The following is a 16,830-nucleotide window of genomic DNA, read 5'->3' as shown; positions in this document are numbered from 1 at the left end:
CAAAAACTGTCAGAAAAGCATAGTTGCTTGTGGGAAAAATGTAATCCCATGGCAGACAAGATGTGATCTTTACTGTTTATTATTCATGGCTAAACTTCCAGGTATAGCAACTGTAGATTAAAAAAAAAAGTCACCAAACCCATTCAGCGTTCCAGCTTAGCATGCCATGAAAAGCACTTCTGTATCCATTTAAAACGTTTTGCCTTTCAATTTCACTGTGGACCTGGACTCGGGTCTTTTTTCCTGAGTTATTACAAATGATTTAGAAACAAGCAATGCGAGTAATTCAGTCCACACTTTTCAATACTGATTAATCACGTTTATCAACAATGCATTTAGTTTGCAACTGTAATGCCCATTTCCCCATTGGCATCCCCAAATGAGAGAGTTCAGTCTCCCTAATTACAACGAGTCCAGGTATTCCCTTACCTGGAAGCTTCCCTACCTGATCGCTAGCCCCTTTTCAAACTATAATAATACAATTCCTATCACCAGTCCCAGAGACATAGCGCTTTCAATTTCAATGGGCAAAAGACTTCCTTTTTTCATCTTTCAGCAAGTAAAGTCTCTATGAGAGAGAATCTGACTTTTCAAAAGCAACTAGGAGGTATTAAGAAATTATTCCTGACAAACGGAAACTTTTAAACTCATGGATGCATAAACTTTGGTAGTTATATTTCTCTATATACAGTAAAAAACTTAAATGCACACAAACATTCCTGTGTTTGAAAATAAATTACCTTAGTCATCAGAAATCACAACAGTTTCTGAAACTAAATTATGTCAAACATGGGAAGAACTCATGTAACAGATCTATAGGTATGTAAAGAGCATTTCTTTCGTCAAGAAGGAGGTATTTCACTTAGTTGCAAGGAACAGCATCAATATATGTATTTCCAACCCATCAGAAAAATAAAAGACATTAGTATAAACATATTATTCATTTTGATCCTGTGAGAAAAGAAAACTACAGGATCAAACCAGTCTATAAGTAAGACTGATACAATAAGGCATTTTTTTCTCTTACTCAGGCACGATCTCTACAGGTACAGTTTACTGCCTAAAATCCTCCAGCTCAATGGCTTTTATGCTTGAAGTATCCACAGCTGATCATATTTGTAAGCTACCAATACACAAGTGCTGGACTGACTGTTGCATGGTTCAGGCCACTGATGCCTTCCTTCCACAGATTCTTTTCAAAAGATTTCAGCTGATTGCAGATCGCAATACTTCAATTTGGAGCACAAGCATTTAAGCTGGCAACAACGCACCCAGCTATTTGCAGAGATAAAATGGCTACGCTACCTGTGTTAAGTTGGCTTGTAAAGAAAGATTTTTCCATCATGTATTTAACAACAGATTAATAACAGAACTGTGTTGGCTTACACATCTAGTCACCTGGATTAATTTTGCTGATACAGTTATGTTAAAATGGAAGAAAATGGGGCATCATGCATTCAAAATTGGCCAGCTGAATGTCAATCAAAGACCTCCACGTAGAAGGTAGCGGAAATTAATAGTACTTTTTTTGCCTCAAAGGAGAAGGCAGTATCTGATGCAGGTTGCACTGTGCCACTGACCTGCACCTTCAGAAGTTCAGCTAGGAAATGTTTTGGCTCTCCAATTAAAAAGACAGACAGCCACAACGTTTCAGGCTGCCTTCAACAACAGAAAGCAAGCAAACACTGCAAAACCACCCAAATCTTCTGCCTGTTTTTTCTCCCACTTTCTATAGTGTAGGTAAGTCACATTTAGGAACAAAGTGGTGAAGAGCATAAGAATGAAAGACAGTAAGTAACTTAACACATCTGTGAGCAATTTATAAGCATTTTTTGATCTGTATTTAATACATTTTTAAAACATAAAAGCAGAGGTCTAGACAGGCTTTTTGCTACATATCCAACTTAATCTCCTCAAATCTGTCAGCACTTGAAAAATCATGTGTTGCTCAATGTGCCATTTGCAAGCCATAAAAGCACTACATTTATACTTCTAGTAAGATCATACTTTTAGTTTTTTCCAGGGGCTTTATTTCACTTATTGGACAGTCCCCAGACTGACTCACCAAGCCCATAAGCTCCAACAGACTGCAGTAACTCGTATGTAAAAATTTGTCTCTTGTCTTGCATTGAGAATTAGAGGTTTGAAACACAGTAGTTGCTTTTGATATATGCAATTAATGCATGTTTTCACCTCTGTGGCAATCTTCCCAAGAAATTCAAACATTGCTCAATTATTTGTGCGACAAAAGTCAGGAGCCTCCGCTCTTGTTTCCTTCACTTCCATAGGGAAGGAAGCAGGGAAGAGCCTTTCTTCAGCGGAGCAGCACTGACATCCAGTGGTTGGCAAACCAAATACCAAGTAACCATAAACACATTTGCCTTGTGTTTGAAGCTGAATTTTACAGTACCGGTTTCCCTGTAAACGTTAGGCACCAGAAAGGGAAAAAAAATTAGGGCACCTGAATTTCCAGATCCATGCTTCACTTTTGAAAGATAGGATCAAGCAGATCTGGGCATCCAGGCATAAGCTGCAAGCTATTGGAAACTGGCATAGAGCACATTCAGGGTACAAAAGGGTCTGTGACAAAGAGAATTTAACTACGTTTCAGCCTCTAGCTTCATCCCCTGGGTGCTGTCCTGCCCACATACAGTAGCACTGTGCCCCTTCAGGGGTAGCCTGCAGGCCAGCTGTAGACCAAATTAGTAAACAAACTCATCTAAAAAAATTTACTTTGAATTCTTATTGGTATAGCTGAGCAGATGGCACATTGCAGCAGCTAGGCTGGAATAAGAGGGTAGCATCCTTAACCTAGCCTTGCCTCCAGACACTTCACATCACTTTTCCTGAGCCCTGTAAAGCGTTTTTATATGGGGCAAGAAGGAGCAGCATGCACAGATCTGTGAAGGGCTGGCAACACCTACCAGGGAACTCATGGGCAAAAGACAGCAACACCTCCAGATCAGTCCATGAATAAAACCTGCCTGCTCCCAAATCAGCAGTGGTGTTACTGAGCAAAAACATGGACTGACTCATCAGCACAGTGAGAAGAAACCTTTCAAAAGACACAGTAGTGATCTAACAGAGGAACAGAGTGAGTAACATGTCTTCTATTAGTCTGCATACTTACAATGCAAGTTAGTCCTCCTCCCTCTGAACCCCTGGGAGGGAACAGCACTGCTGGAGCCTCTGCCACACTAACGTCCCTGCCTCTCCATCACAAAGTCGTGCAGCAGCCACAGCAGGAGAGGAGCCCTTTTGCAGGGGACCCCGCTGCATGAGAAGCTGGAGATCTGGGCTGGAGCGCTCCTTGGCTTGAAGCAATTTCTGCTCTTACAGCTTTGTACCCTATTCATTGGCTTGCTCTTACTGGTGTCCCCTGGCCCCATAGAAGCGATGGTGTGTGCATGGTCCTTACAGCCTCTTTGTTAGCATCCACTGCAGTTGAAGACATAGGCTTGAGTTTCCTCAGGCTACAAAAAGCCCAGGCTAGAGGCTGCTTCTCCTGGAAGAGTAATCCAGCCATCAAGCAAAAATGCAAGAAGTGAACAAGGAGAGCACCTTGACAGCAATTTAAGGGCGAGCCCCAATCAGACAGATACTTAGAGGGCAATTTGAGATCTTGAGCCAGCGGAAGTGCTTCTCGTGTCATCCCAAATTCCTAACTTCCCCAGCCTACCAGCACCTAAGCTCCAGAGAATAGTAAGAGATACCAGAGAAAAGTAAGAGATACCGTGGCCACAACCAACTCTCCATCCTCATACTGTCTTCCTCAGGTCAACTACCTAAACTAGCACCTACATTTACTAAAGGCACATCAGTCCCCTCTCTGGGTTTTAAAGCACCACACTTGTGTGCTCAGACCAAAACGCCACAGCACGGATTTCTCCGAGACAGCAGGCAGCTGCCATCGCATTCCGGCAACCGCTCCAGCAGCCAGCTCCTAAAAAACTCGAGTCAGCTGTTCCAAGCTGAGAGCTCTGAATCAGGACAAAGCTGAAGGTCTCAGTTTAACATTTACCCTGAAATTGTAATTGACATAAAAAAATTGGCATCTCTTCTCCATTAAGATTTAAAATGGTTCACAATTTTAAGTTGTATTTTAAAATTCATTCCATGTTTAAAGTGGTATGAGATTCATAGCGATATCGATTATCACCTACTGATAATTGCTTTATAGTGCATGCAATTTCTCACCCTTTGAGGGGCTCTAGCACTAGCAGAGCCTAAAAATAAGTTAGGAGCTCTGTTTTCATTTGCAGTTTCCTTTTCTAGTAAGCCCTGTTCTTATAAGGACACAGTCGTTTAGCAGACAGCACGCTGTTTACATAGTTCGATACTGAATTCAAGACTGCTTGTTATTTTAAATTCATCAATTTATTATGACTACTGCAGTAAACTGCATCTATCCCCTAAGAAGATGGATGAGAGTCTCTCTCTCAAAACACCTTCAACAATTTGTTTATCTATACAGTTGACAGCACCAAGGTCCTAGCTGAGACTGGCTGCTTGATTGCTTGAAGGTCAGAGGGATCATTGCCTAAGTCTACTCTAGACAGAAGCAGATTACAGAATGGGGCATTTTGTTAAGATATGACTAAGTCTAATGTTAATACTGTATTTGTCACCTATGAATCCTTACAGGATATTTTTATGCATCATCAACGTTAATATAAAATTAGAGCAGTCAACTTACAAAACAGGGGTTTCTGGAAGAAAAGCAAACTGACAACCCAAGAAGGGCAGTTTGCTCAGCTGAGTATTTTTTTCCCTTCAGCAGACAGCAGCAAAACCTCTACCACACACTACCTAACACCTTAAGCCTAGGCTGAAACAGCAGTTCCTATTTTTACAATAGCTACAAGCTTTGTCTACTTCCACTCCTGAAGTAGCCTGCAAGCCTATGTGACTGAATTTAGTCATTAGTGCCCCTGGAAGCACAAGCTACATCTCCTGTCATACCTCTGAAAGCGCCACGATCCCAACTTGGCACAAGGTTTGTACTGAGATCCAACATTAGGGCCAATGGGAAAATTAAAGGAATAAACTTTGCTTTTTTTTTTTTTTTTTTAATCACAAGATTCTTGCCCGCAGTATCGCTTGCCCAACACTGAAAGAGTTGAAGCAATAAACACAACAGGGCAAGAGAGCTGGGGCAGCTGCGCAGTTAAATTCCCTTCCTTGGGGTGGGGGAAGCCACCCTACAGGGAGATGGAACCAAACCCCTCTTCTTTCCCATTTTTATTTAAAGTGCTGTGGTATATCCCCATGTATCTCCAGCTCTTCTGCAGCACCACAACACACCCACCGTGCACCACCTCAGGGAGGAGATGGGGCAAGGGGACCACTTGGCCCCAGCATGGGATGCTGTGGTGGGTCAGCTGCATGGGAGCAGTCTGCCCTCTCCCTGCTGAGGCGGCTAGGGCCCTGTCCTCAGAAAATGCTGGTAAGAAGCTACAACTCGCCACATGGGGTGATCCTCGTCATTTCCCCATTGAGGTGGGCGCTGGTTTAGGAAGTTACAGCTTGATGCATTTGCTTACGCACAGCTCGGAGAAGAATGGAAGGCAAGAAGGAATTTTGGATTTGCCAAACGCTGACAAGTTATACCTAATATAATAAACGAAAGGCTAGAAAGAAGCTTGGGGCAGTGGGCTCAGTCCCACACAAATACTTTACTTCTGCCATGCCTCCCTCATCAGGTATGAAACCTTGAAGTTCCTGCCCAGGCTCAGTGGGACTGAATTATAACTTACATCATGGAAGTCTATTTAAATGCTTTACCGCAGTAAATGCTGGTTAACAGGAACAAGACAGAGCATAAGCAGCTCATTTAATTTTTTAGTTTCACATTCAGATTACAACTCCTTTGACAGAACACCTCCTCCATTTGCCCCACAATTTCTACGCCGCGAGACGGCACCTGGAGAATTACCCAAGCAGCTGCAGGAAACCCCTCAGACTGTTCTCTGCCCCCTCCTCCAACATAAAGGTTTAACGCAGAATTTAAGTATACTCCAGGCACTGCGCTATACATTTTTGTTGAGTAAGAGGTCCTGTTCAGAGCTCAGTCTTCTCGGTTCAGATGCACCCACAGAGGTTGGTAAATCCAGCTACAGACAACACACCCGGTGCCTCAGTCAACTTCTTTGTACTCTTTGGGTGAACTATTTCTCTGTTGAAACTTAAGGATTTGAAATGCTAATAGCCAACGCTAAAGAGACACAGGATCCATCTTCACTGTAGTTTTCACTACTGGGACCTGAAATGTTAACAGAAAATACTTGGTTTTGCTTTAAGACCAATGCCTGGAATTCAAATCTTTCCTGACCACAAGGAGATGCTCTGAAATACATGGCTAATTACATTGTAAACACGTTTTATTCCTCCAGGAGTCTTGGCAGCAGTAAGGCAGCTGATAACCTGCAGTGGAAAGCCAGCCCTCCTGATTTAGTGTGACCACTATAATTCACCTGATTCTCAACCCCAGCTCTCACCGAGGTGCACAAAGATTTATGTGCACACTATAAAATTAGTTTTCTTGGTTACAGAACAGTTCCAGTGCACTGTGCAGCACTTGAATAAAAGATTTTCCCAAGGTACCATGTGAACTGAAAGCAAGTCCTTAATGCTCCATTTCCAGTGACACAGATACCGACAGTAATTACTGAAATCTTATTTTGTGTAACAGTATCAAATATGTAATTTGTACAGTGCTATAATTAAGGAACTAATCACATTCCTGAAGAAAGCAGGCTCCACTCCAGAGCTTTTTCTATTCAGTCTCCTTAGCTACAAGAATAGTGACTGGACAGCTATCTACTTACTGTAAGAGAACATATTAAATTCATGTTATTTGCCCAGAGCAAAGAGACCATCCATTTCTAATGAGCAGCCAAGATTCATCTGTCTTATTTCATACCCTGAGTAAATATCTATAACTAAAGTTTTCAGTAATTTTTCAACTCAAGTCCAGCACTAAAAATTTTCTATACAGTTTGTAGTACTTGGACCAACTAGCTAAAGTGTCTAAGCTGTCACTATCAAACTATGGTAGGAAAAATATCTTTACCAGCAGCTCTGCTTAACTAACACACAGCTCCACATGTGTGCATTCTTAAGTAAAGTCAGAAGTCTTTATTTTGGTCCCTCCTCTGCTTGTACCAAAAATATTCATAAACAATAGAACAAATGCCCTTCAAAATGACATGTACGATTTTTAAGAACAAGCCAATTCTCATTCCCTTTTGTTTTACAAAATGTTGTGAGCTGCAAAAAAAATTGTCCAAAAATACATTTCTGTACACAAGGAGCATTGTACTCAAGCAAGGAAGAGTTACTTTTTCAGGTTTTTCAACAAAAACTTATTGCCAGTTGTTCTGTTGGAAGTATAAAGGTGACCCCATGACAACAGATCCAATCATTCAAGTACGAATTTGTATGGTGCAGGGGACATGCCCTGTAACAGCAACAACATCATTAAAAAGGAAGAGTCAAACTGGATAATCCATGGAGGGAAAAAACACTTCAAAATATTTACTTTGCCATGATCAGAGTGACAGATGCACATAGGTGATGCGGCTGAAATTCTAGCTCTCTGGTAAGCAGACAGCAGTTAACTACTGTCGTATTGAAAAAAGAATCTGGTAAGGGATTAATTTCTCTCATGCCATAGTGTCACGATGCTTCCTCTCCCAATCAAACTGCACAGGATAAAATTCCTGTAACATTTGTCAAAAGAAGCTGTCAAAAAAACTCTAACTTAAATAGAGTCATATGACTAAACCCCTCCGGGTCAGTAAGAATAAGTTGTAAGCAAGTCTTCCATGGGCTGGATAACAACAGCACATCACATCTGAGCAAAGCATGTTGAGCACTGATCCTTTCTTACAGCCACCACAATTAATTACCCTGGCATGAAATCTCATCAACAGTATGAACATCCCTGGCTTCAGGGCTCCACAATATCGTACGTTAGTTAATAGCACAGACAGGGAGTTTCACAGAGCAGCACTAACAATATATTTTAAGAGAATGCTTCTTGACTTAAATTTCAACCCTAAGTGCAATAAGCATGACCCAAGCCCAGTAAAATATACCAATGGAAACAGCAGATACGGATGGGGGTGTTCTACTGTGAAAGTGAGCTTCATAAAGGAAAAGCTGGCATCGCTTCTTAGTGGTTTTGAGATAAAAGAAACTACAAAGAGACTACTGCAACTGCAGATACACATTTTTTTTAGAAATACCGAATGCAGATTCTTTGGAACAACTCACATTGCTTTGGTCTTGTATAACCAGGTGCAGCTCTTGAAATGAACCATGCACCAGACAGTCTCTTCTCAGACTGCCACGCTCATAACCACCAGTGGTTTTGTCCATCAGGCAGTTTTCTCTCCCTTTTTGACTCTTTCTTAAAGAAACCATTACTGAAATGTTTCCTAACATCTGCCATGAGAAGTTCACTATTTCAGGTGTTACAACTTTGCCAAAAGGGCCCAGGAATGGTTTCTTTGAGGACAACCTCCCCAAAACACAGGGACAGCCCATTCCCACGTGCAGTAAGTCAGAGACATGGCAGAAAGCTGATGGAGTTCCAGTGCAAAAAGGAGGAGGAGGGAAAGTAGATGCATGGACTGGCTACCTAGGAGTAGCACAGAAATATTGCCTGAGCACATGCAGAGAGAATTAAAGGCAAGCTCTGGTGGAGCTGAAATCCGTAAGATGGGAAGGGCAACGAGAAGGGCTTATAGGCAAGAGGAAGACTAAAGAAAACATGGGTTTACTACTGAACGAGATGCAACTTAGTGTCAAAGGACACAGAAAAGACTGAGAAACTTAACATTGCTGTCACACCTCCCAAGTCCCTGCATCTAGTGGCAAAGTCTGCAGAAATTAAGGAACATCCACCATAGAGGAAGGGTGGGTCACGGACCACTGCACTGGGCATACCACAGCAAACAGGACAAACGCAGCACAAGTCTGTGGGGCTGGATGGGCTACACCGGAAGGCTCTGAGGGAGCTTGTAATGTCATTGTGAGGTCATGCTCTCCTGTTTTCATAAGGTCCTGGTGCTCGACAGTGGTTCCTGAGGACGAGCAAAGACAAATGCCGTGCCTGCCTTCAAGAAGGAGGATACAGGGAACTACAGCCAGGCAGCCTAATTTCAGCCCCTGGAAAGATGAGAGTATATGCTGCAGGAAGCCACTTCCAAGTGCATGAAGGAGAAGGTGAGCGGGAATAGTCAACGTGGTTTTACCAAGGGCACATCCATCATCCTGACCGTGAAAAAGCTTCCAACTCCAAATTAATGCCTTCTCCCCTAACAAATGAGCTATTAACAATAGCAACTGGGAATAAAAAGCATAAGGCTACATCCTGCAAGGATCCATTTAGGGTAACAATCCAAAAAAAAAAAAAAAAAAAAGCAAAATGCAGTTCGACTCTTCCTCATCGAAAGGAGGCCACCACACGACATTTAACACTGGGATTCGTACCAATATATTTTTAAACATACTGAGGTTATTATACAATACTTTCTGCTTAAGATAGTCATCCAGCAGAACTAACGTCTTCCAGGAGAATGTAAGAAGGAACATTTTTTCATTGATTTTACATGACAATTAACCACAGACTTCATGCAATTGGACTTCTAAGAGTGACAATCACTTCACTTAGGTCTCTGTTTTAAACCCACTGAACTGGAGGACTTATTTTGCAGCAGGTCTCTTCAGTTAGCCTTCTACCCACAGCTCCAAATGCCACAACCCCTTTGGCCAGCACCACGCCTGCTTTGCCATCCCTATCTTAAGCTACACCATGGGAAGTAATAAAAATGATTGGAAGCAGCGCAAGAGTCCTCCTGGCCCAAGGACTCATTCAGCATCGCATACCGTCAGTTCCGGGACTGAGAGGACATGGACAATTTGTTTATTTCCAAATGGAATGAGGGAGGAGCTGGATTTACCAAATTTCTAGGCAATGGCAAAAAACCCCCAAGAAGCAGAGCTTTAGTGCCTGCATGAGAGCAGCATGTTTTAAATTCATCAGTAACTGGTGACATTTTTGGAATTGATTGACCTTGTCCAGGAAGGACTGTCTTCTCTGAAACAAACCAGAACCAGATTACTAGAGCTAAGTGCACCAGGGGTCTTCTAGCAGCTGCCCAAGCAGGACTCAGCGCCTGCGACGCGTATGGAGGAACTGGAGCACCTCCAAGGACAGAAGACACAGGCAGGACACTTCCACTGCCTCAGGGAACACAGTAAATATAACTTGTCCTCCAGAGACTATCGTTTTAGGCATCATTATTTGGTGTTTCCAGGGGGTAGCACATCAGAGAACCCACAGGAGAAGCAGCACATTTTGAGTCCTTGGCACAACATGGGGCTCAGCTGAAGACAAACCTGTGGTTGGACTAGGTGATCCTTGAGGTCCCTTCCAACCTAGGATTCTATGATTCTACAATTCTGTGTGGGAGCCACACTCTAATTGTGGCCACAATGCAGTGAAGTTCTCATGCCAAAAGAGAGGTGCCCTAGTAACACCTCCTTTTCAAAAGGGGAACTGCAAAGAACTGATTAGGCTTATTGAAAAGACAAACTAAGGGTAAAATACTTTCAGGTAGCACGAAGCTTTTTCAAAGACACCATGTTAGACACTGAGAGTGTTTATCATTAATCACAAAACAAAGCCCAGACAGGAACTAGGAAAGCCAGCATGGTTTAAAAACAGATGCTGTGAGCAGTTGAGACAGCCATTCTTAAAATACACCGGATGGTATCCAACCAAGGAAAACAGAAATGAGCACTGATCCAGGCAAACTTGAATATAAATAATAAGATAGATAAAAAAAAAGTTTGAGAGATAGCTTACTGAAGTATAAAAGCTGCTATTGAAATATTTTTTTTCAAACACCACAAGTAGGACGCCTGCCAGAAAGTCTGTTGGGCTGATAGATGATCAAAATGAAAAGAGACCACTTCAGAAGCAGGAAAGCTAAATTAAGTGTTTCCGCTGAACTCTGAGCAGTGACCAATGCCAGATACCCAGGGAAGAGAACAAAAACAGGGCAGGCACACAGTGATACTACCCACTATATGCTCCTATCTTCAGCTACCTAAAGCTTAGGGACTTTAATTTGGAGATAACAGGTATCTGCATGAAAGCTTCTACCTTGAATAGCCTAATTGCCTGTTTCTTTTTTTTTTCTTTTTTTTTTTTTAATAAACCCAGTATTTCCAAAAGAATGCAACATAAATTGACAAACTATTGTGGTGTGTAACTGTTGCTGACACCACCAGCCTTCTTATCAAACAAACAGAAGGAGAAAACCAGTACACCAATTTCTATAAAAGGGCCATGGAGGGGGGCTAAAGAATTGCAAACCACTAAGTCAGCCTTCAATGCTGAAAAGAAGCTAGTAATAAATAACAAAATCAGTAAGCTATAGACACAGCTTTTGTGGAAGAAAGTCACGCCACAGAAACATATTATCATCTTTTGAAGAAATCAAAAACTACGTGGACACAGGTGAACCTATTAATAGAGTAACTGCATTTCCAAAGCTTTGATGAGGTGCTTAGCTTTCTTTACAAGGGAAGTCCTTCAAAGTACGTTAGGGTAAGATGGAAGATCTCTTCGATTAATAACTGCTGAAGTGTAAAAACTGTCTATTCATTCCATTTTTTTAAGGCGGTTTCTGACCGTAGCAGCATAAGTGTCTGTGCTGGGATCCAAGCCGTCCACCTCCTCTTCCAGATCATTGCTGAACAATAAAAAAAGTTCTTGCTAGTTGCAATTAAAACGACTATAAACAGCTGCAGAATAATTCAAGGACACTAAGAAGGAAATGAGCTGGCAGGAAAGCTCATTGCAAGTGCAGAAGAATGTATATGGAGCGATAGACCACTCCTAGTACATATACTCAGTGACCCTAAACTTGGCATTACCACTCAAAAAAAAAAATAAATCTTGGGAGTCAAGTGTAGATAGCTCTTTGAGCATTTTAGCTCAGAGTTAATGAAAGGGCAAATAAAATGGGTAGGAATAATAAGGAAGGATCACGAAACATTTATACAGTAGCTTGATGTAGATACATGTAGATATCTCCAATATTCCATATCACAGGGTGGCAGAGTAACAGACGTACATGACAGTACCTGGGAAAAGAGGTTCTTCATGTTCTTCAGCCTGGAAATATTCATGGACTCAGGATGTCATTAATTCCAAGAGTATAAATGCATTTAAAAGACAAGTCTGTGCACAGAAAAAGGTCTATGAAGCATGACAATCCTGCTGCAATTTCTGGCTCAAGTGTCCCAGCCCACTTCTTGCCAGGAATGAAACTTAGTCCATTCTTGTAGCTTTTCTCCCAAGCACGTGTTATTGGCCAGAGCCAAGACTGTCAAGAAAAATGATCTCTGGTCAGACCCAGTATGGCTGTATTTGTTTAATTTAATTTTATTTTAAAATACTCTGGACAAGTGGCTCATTATGCTGGAGAAACAACTCAGTTCTTGTTCTCCCTACCAGCAATCCTTCAGTTGTAATTTTTTTTTTTTTGAGAGAACACACATCTTGTTAGCTGACAGCATTCCTCAAACCTAGGTCCATTTTTTTTTTTATTTCCCTAGCATGGTGTGTTTATCTTGAATACAAGATCATCCAGAAACTTTATCACTCTGTTTTTGCTTCAGCTCTACCTCTGTGCAGGATCCTGATCACAAAACAAAACAAAAAAAAAATCCAACGAGCAATCAAATTAATATCCTTCTTCCCTAAAGCTAACATTAGTTTTATCGCAGGTCTGCTAGAAGGCAGGGAGAACATGTAAAATTCAGTATAAATGACTGCTCTTAAAAGTAAAAAGTTGCCACTTATCAGTATTATAAAAAAAAAAATAAATCAAAAAATGGTAAAAATGACTAAGTTTTAAGAAAAAGTTTTCTTCTAGAAACTCTACAGAGGTTTTGGACAGGGCCTGCTAAGCCTGCTCTACTTCTCTGCAACTAGAAATAAGGTAGAAAACAGGTGTTGCTCCACCTCAACCCAGTTTATATCTCTGCTGGCCCTCCTGCATTGTGCTGAAAGGCTGCAGTGAGACGATTCCAGCTCTGAAGTTTTGTACACTGACTGAATTTCACATATCCCGATACATTCTTGATTTTGTTTAACCGAACCTATGGCTTGCTGTATGCCAACAGAAGAGCTTGGCTTCAAACTCAGAATAGATTGGTTAAAATCCATGAGGCAAGAGGATGCAGTACTGACAAAACAGAAATATTCTGATCTACCTGACAAAACTTCAACACATCATCCAACGTTATTCCTCTGTACACTGCGCAGCAAGAGTTAAAGCTTTTTAGGGCAGCGGAGACTTCCCAGAACCACCAGCAAAGTTCCTACCGAATCAACAAAGGCAGCTGGGAAATCATCTTGTCAATGTGTCCAACTCTGAAGTCAAATCTAAACATAGCAGGGTTGAATCCCCCTTTATTGGCATTTCTTCCCTCTTCCCCCTCCTGCAGGGACAAGCCCTAAAGTACATGGCTTTTAAGCTGAGAGGACAGTTCTTGCAGCACCATTCCACTCCCGCCAGCACTGCCTGGGAAAGCCTACTCCGCTGAACAAACCTGCCTGCCTATGGTGACGCTTAAAAATTGTGATGCCTAAAGGAGGCGAAGGCTGAGGTGAGGTCTACCTAGATTTGAATGTCTGGGAACGAATAATCTGGTCTTTGCCTGACCTTCCTCAATTAGCAATTCCAAGACACCATTAACCAAAAATGGATTATTATAAGTCTCTTTGGTAGGATTAAGCTGAATGTTGACCAGCCTTATCAACCATCAAAATGGCTTGTGGACTTATTAAACAGATTGGTGGGAGGAAAATAAATAGTGCATCCGACAGACAATCTGCTACCTTTGCTGCATTTCTTGCCTGTATCGGGGGATGAGCAGGAAGGCGAGTACGTTGAGATCTGGAAGCATATAGCAATATCAGCCAATCTTACATTGCTTCCCCTCTCTTCTGCTGTTCCCAGGAGACACACAGAAGCTATAAACCTTTAACCTTTTTAGGGCAATTGCAAGCATCCCAAGTATTCAATACATAAAATATTTGATATGAAGTTGTCTGAAAGATGCCTTTAGTTCACGCTGGTTTTCATGCTGTTTTGTTTGCTTGCTTAGAATATTAAATAATAAAACCTAACTTTGATTTGAGCTGCTGGCTTTGACCTCCACAGACAACTTATGTGCAAGTGTGCTTGGAGAAAATTTCTAAAATTCATCTTTTCTATCCTGATCAGTCACATGGCTGTCCCTCCTACTCCTCGAAGCATGCAAAGTTTTTAATTCTTCTTTGGGAATTCCTATTTATTACTCTCCTTCAGAACTGAAGTAAAGACAAAATGAGATTATACCAAAATTCTTCAGGAAGCTATAGGTGTGGAACTATCTGGCAGACACACGCACTCTCCGATGCCCTCCACCTTGGGGAAGACTGGAGGGGAGGGAGTACTTGAGCTCTGCTGCCAAAGATATGGTTGCCAGCCTGGGCAGAGGTAGTAGCCTGGTCCCACCTTCACATTATGTGCTGCCATTTCTGCTTCGTCATCCTTGCAGAGCAGGGAGGGGAGCGCGGTCCCACCTGCTTCTTCCCCCTCTCTCTAGGGAAGGCAGGGCTTAAGTGAGCTCTGCCAACATGAACTGGCATCAGTCCTCCTCTGCTCATCACAGCACCTGACGGGGAAACAGCTTTTCTCTGCGAGATTCCTTAGTCCTGTTGCCTCCTACAACAGGGGCAGATTGTGTCTTCCCCTTCAGAAAAAAAATCTCTTCAACTGCTGACGGCAGCAAAGAAAGAAAACCGAAGTGAACCCCAGGACAGCCAACGCTTCCTCACCACCAGCAGCGGACAGGCATGGTCCTCTCCGAGTTCCAGCAAGTGGAAAACTTTAGTGAGTCACCCGAGGAGCACAGCATGAAGAAAGAGAGATGCTGTACTCCGTGCACTTCATTCGCTTTCAGTGAGTACGCACCAGGTAGTAAATTCAAGTGGCCGTACAAGCAGAGGCATGAGTCAGACTCACAGCCGGCCAGTTCTCTCTGACCTTGCGAAATGGAAAAACACCCACTATAAAAGGCCACAGCAGAGCCTCAGTAACCGGCCCGTGATACAACCCAGGGGTTGGCACCCGATCCAGGGGTCGGCACAGCTCCATCGCTCAGGATGAGGGGGAAGTGAAAACAGGCAAGTACCCCCATTTCATATCTAAATTCATATACCCTCCCCTCTAAATGCAACTCCCCTCCTCCCCCCCAACAATCAATCAGTTTGCTCCTGTCCTTTGCTGATATTTACAAGGAAAATTATATCAAATGCAGATTAGCCTGAGAGCAAATTTGGCTCTAGCATATCCCAAAGATCAGAGGAGACTATATAAACCCGTTAGTAATCATCAAGCAAATGTTAATAACTTCCCAGAATTTCCCCACACCAAAAGCAGACACACCCTCCCAGCAAGTAAAAAATGTTTTTTCTAGGATTGGTTCCTTATGACAAATGCAGTGAGAAACTGTTAGAAGACTACTCTTCTGTCAGCTCCAAAGCCTGAACACCACTGTGGCAGACCTATGATTCTGTTAATGCAGGTAATTAAGCAGAGTTGTTCAAAGGCAACAATTATTTCTTTGTTTCTGTTATCTCTTTTCTTTTTTTTTTTTTTTTAGTTTTTTAAAGCAGTGGAGTGAAACCAAAACTGAATGAACTACCCGTAGCATAGGAACTTCTGCATGACATAATGAAGAAAAAGCATTCCTTCTTAAAAACAAATCTTAAGAAGTTAGGGATTAAGAAGAGATACGACCATGAAGACTGTGGCTGGACCTGGAACATGCAAACACGTGCAATTAGACTTTAACATGAATTGACTTCAGAGATAAATCAATATAGATTATGTATTCTCGAAAGGAATAATTGGAACAGCATTAAGAATAATATATTGAAACATTTTGCATAGTACAGCACTCTTGCCTGTCAGGACAAGAAGCCTCAAGTATTTGGCCTAATTAATAATATTATTTCAAGCATTGATTAAGATATATAGTAAAAAAATAATTAAATCCCATAAAAACAGAACTAAAAGAAAACAAAACGTTTGCTTACTCTTCTTGACGCAAGTCATTAACGCTCCGATCTAGTGAGATCATATCACTTGCCACCATATTAAACCCAAACTCTTTAATGCTGGCTTGAATGGATTCTTTGTAATCTGGTCCTAAAACATATGGCTTTGCTTCCTCTCCAGGGCCACCAACAATTCCGTGAGGCTCAGGCTCTTTGGGTTCAAAATTACCAAGGACTCCAGGTCGTAAAACAGGATCTCGGTATACAAATGTCTGAGGCTTAAAGGTGAGATACTGCCTCTGGATGATGTTTTGCTGCTTGTTATCACCACCACCATGATGATTTAGTTCATTTTTGGCCTTATTTTTCCTTCGAATGGATTCCAAGTCCACTTCTACACCTTCAACGTGAGGCCAAGGTACCACAGGTTTGAACTTCTCATTTCCTAGTCCATGGTCTCCTTTGTTTGGCATAGGTCTGTTGGCTTCCTTGTCATCCTATATATACACACAGAGAAACAGCGGGAGATCATATAAATTTATGACCTTTTATTTATTTAAATTGAGTACCTTAATGTACCGAGAGTCGGTACTAAATATATGTTAAGCAAGAAGGGAGAAGCCTCTGTTAAGGGGCGGAATGAACTCGTTTTACTAAAGCAACCGGCTGCTGGACAACACCATCAGCTGGCATCCACA

The 16,830-nt window shown here is 41.9% G+C and overlaps 1 protein-coding gene across 2 annotated transcripts in view; it reads right to left on the bottom strand.

The window, feature by feature from the left end:
- Nucleotides 1-16,623, bottom strand: part of GALNT7 (polypeptide N-acetylgalactosaminyltransferase 7) — a 40,864-nt gene extending 24,241 nt beyond the window's left edge. For both annotated transcript variants that reach the window (XM_035899729.1, XM_035899728.1), the window contains exon 1: nt 16,172-16,623. In XM_035899729.1, coding sequence (XP_035755622.1) covers nt 16,172-16,605 — 434 coding nt within the window. In that variant the 5' untranslated portion in view covers nt 16,606-16,623. The remainder of the gene's footprint in view (nt 1-16,171) is intronic.
- Nucleotides 16,624-16,830: the final 207 nt, after the last annotated feature.

This window comes from Egretta garzetta, unplaced genomic scaffold (assembly GCF_000687185.1).
Source record: "Egretta garzetta isolate BGI_Z169 unplaced genomic scaffold, ASM68718v1 scaffold708, whole genome shotgun sequence".
Taxonomy (NCBI): domain Eukaryota; kingdom Metazoa; phylum Chordata; class Aves; order Pelecaniformes; family Ardeidae; genus Egretta; species Egretta garzetta.
Note: the sequence above shows the minus strand (reverse complement) of the source record. Positions and strands in the feature narration are given on the sequence as shown.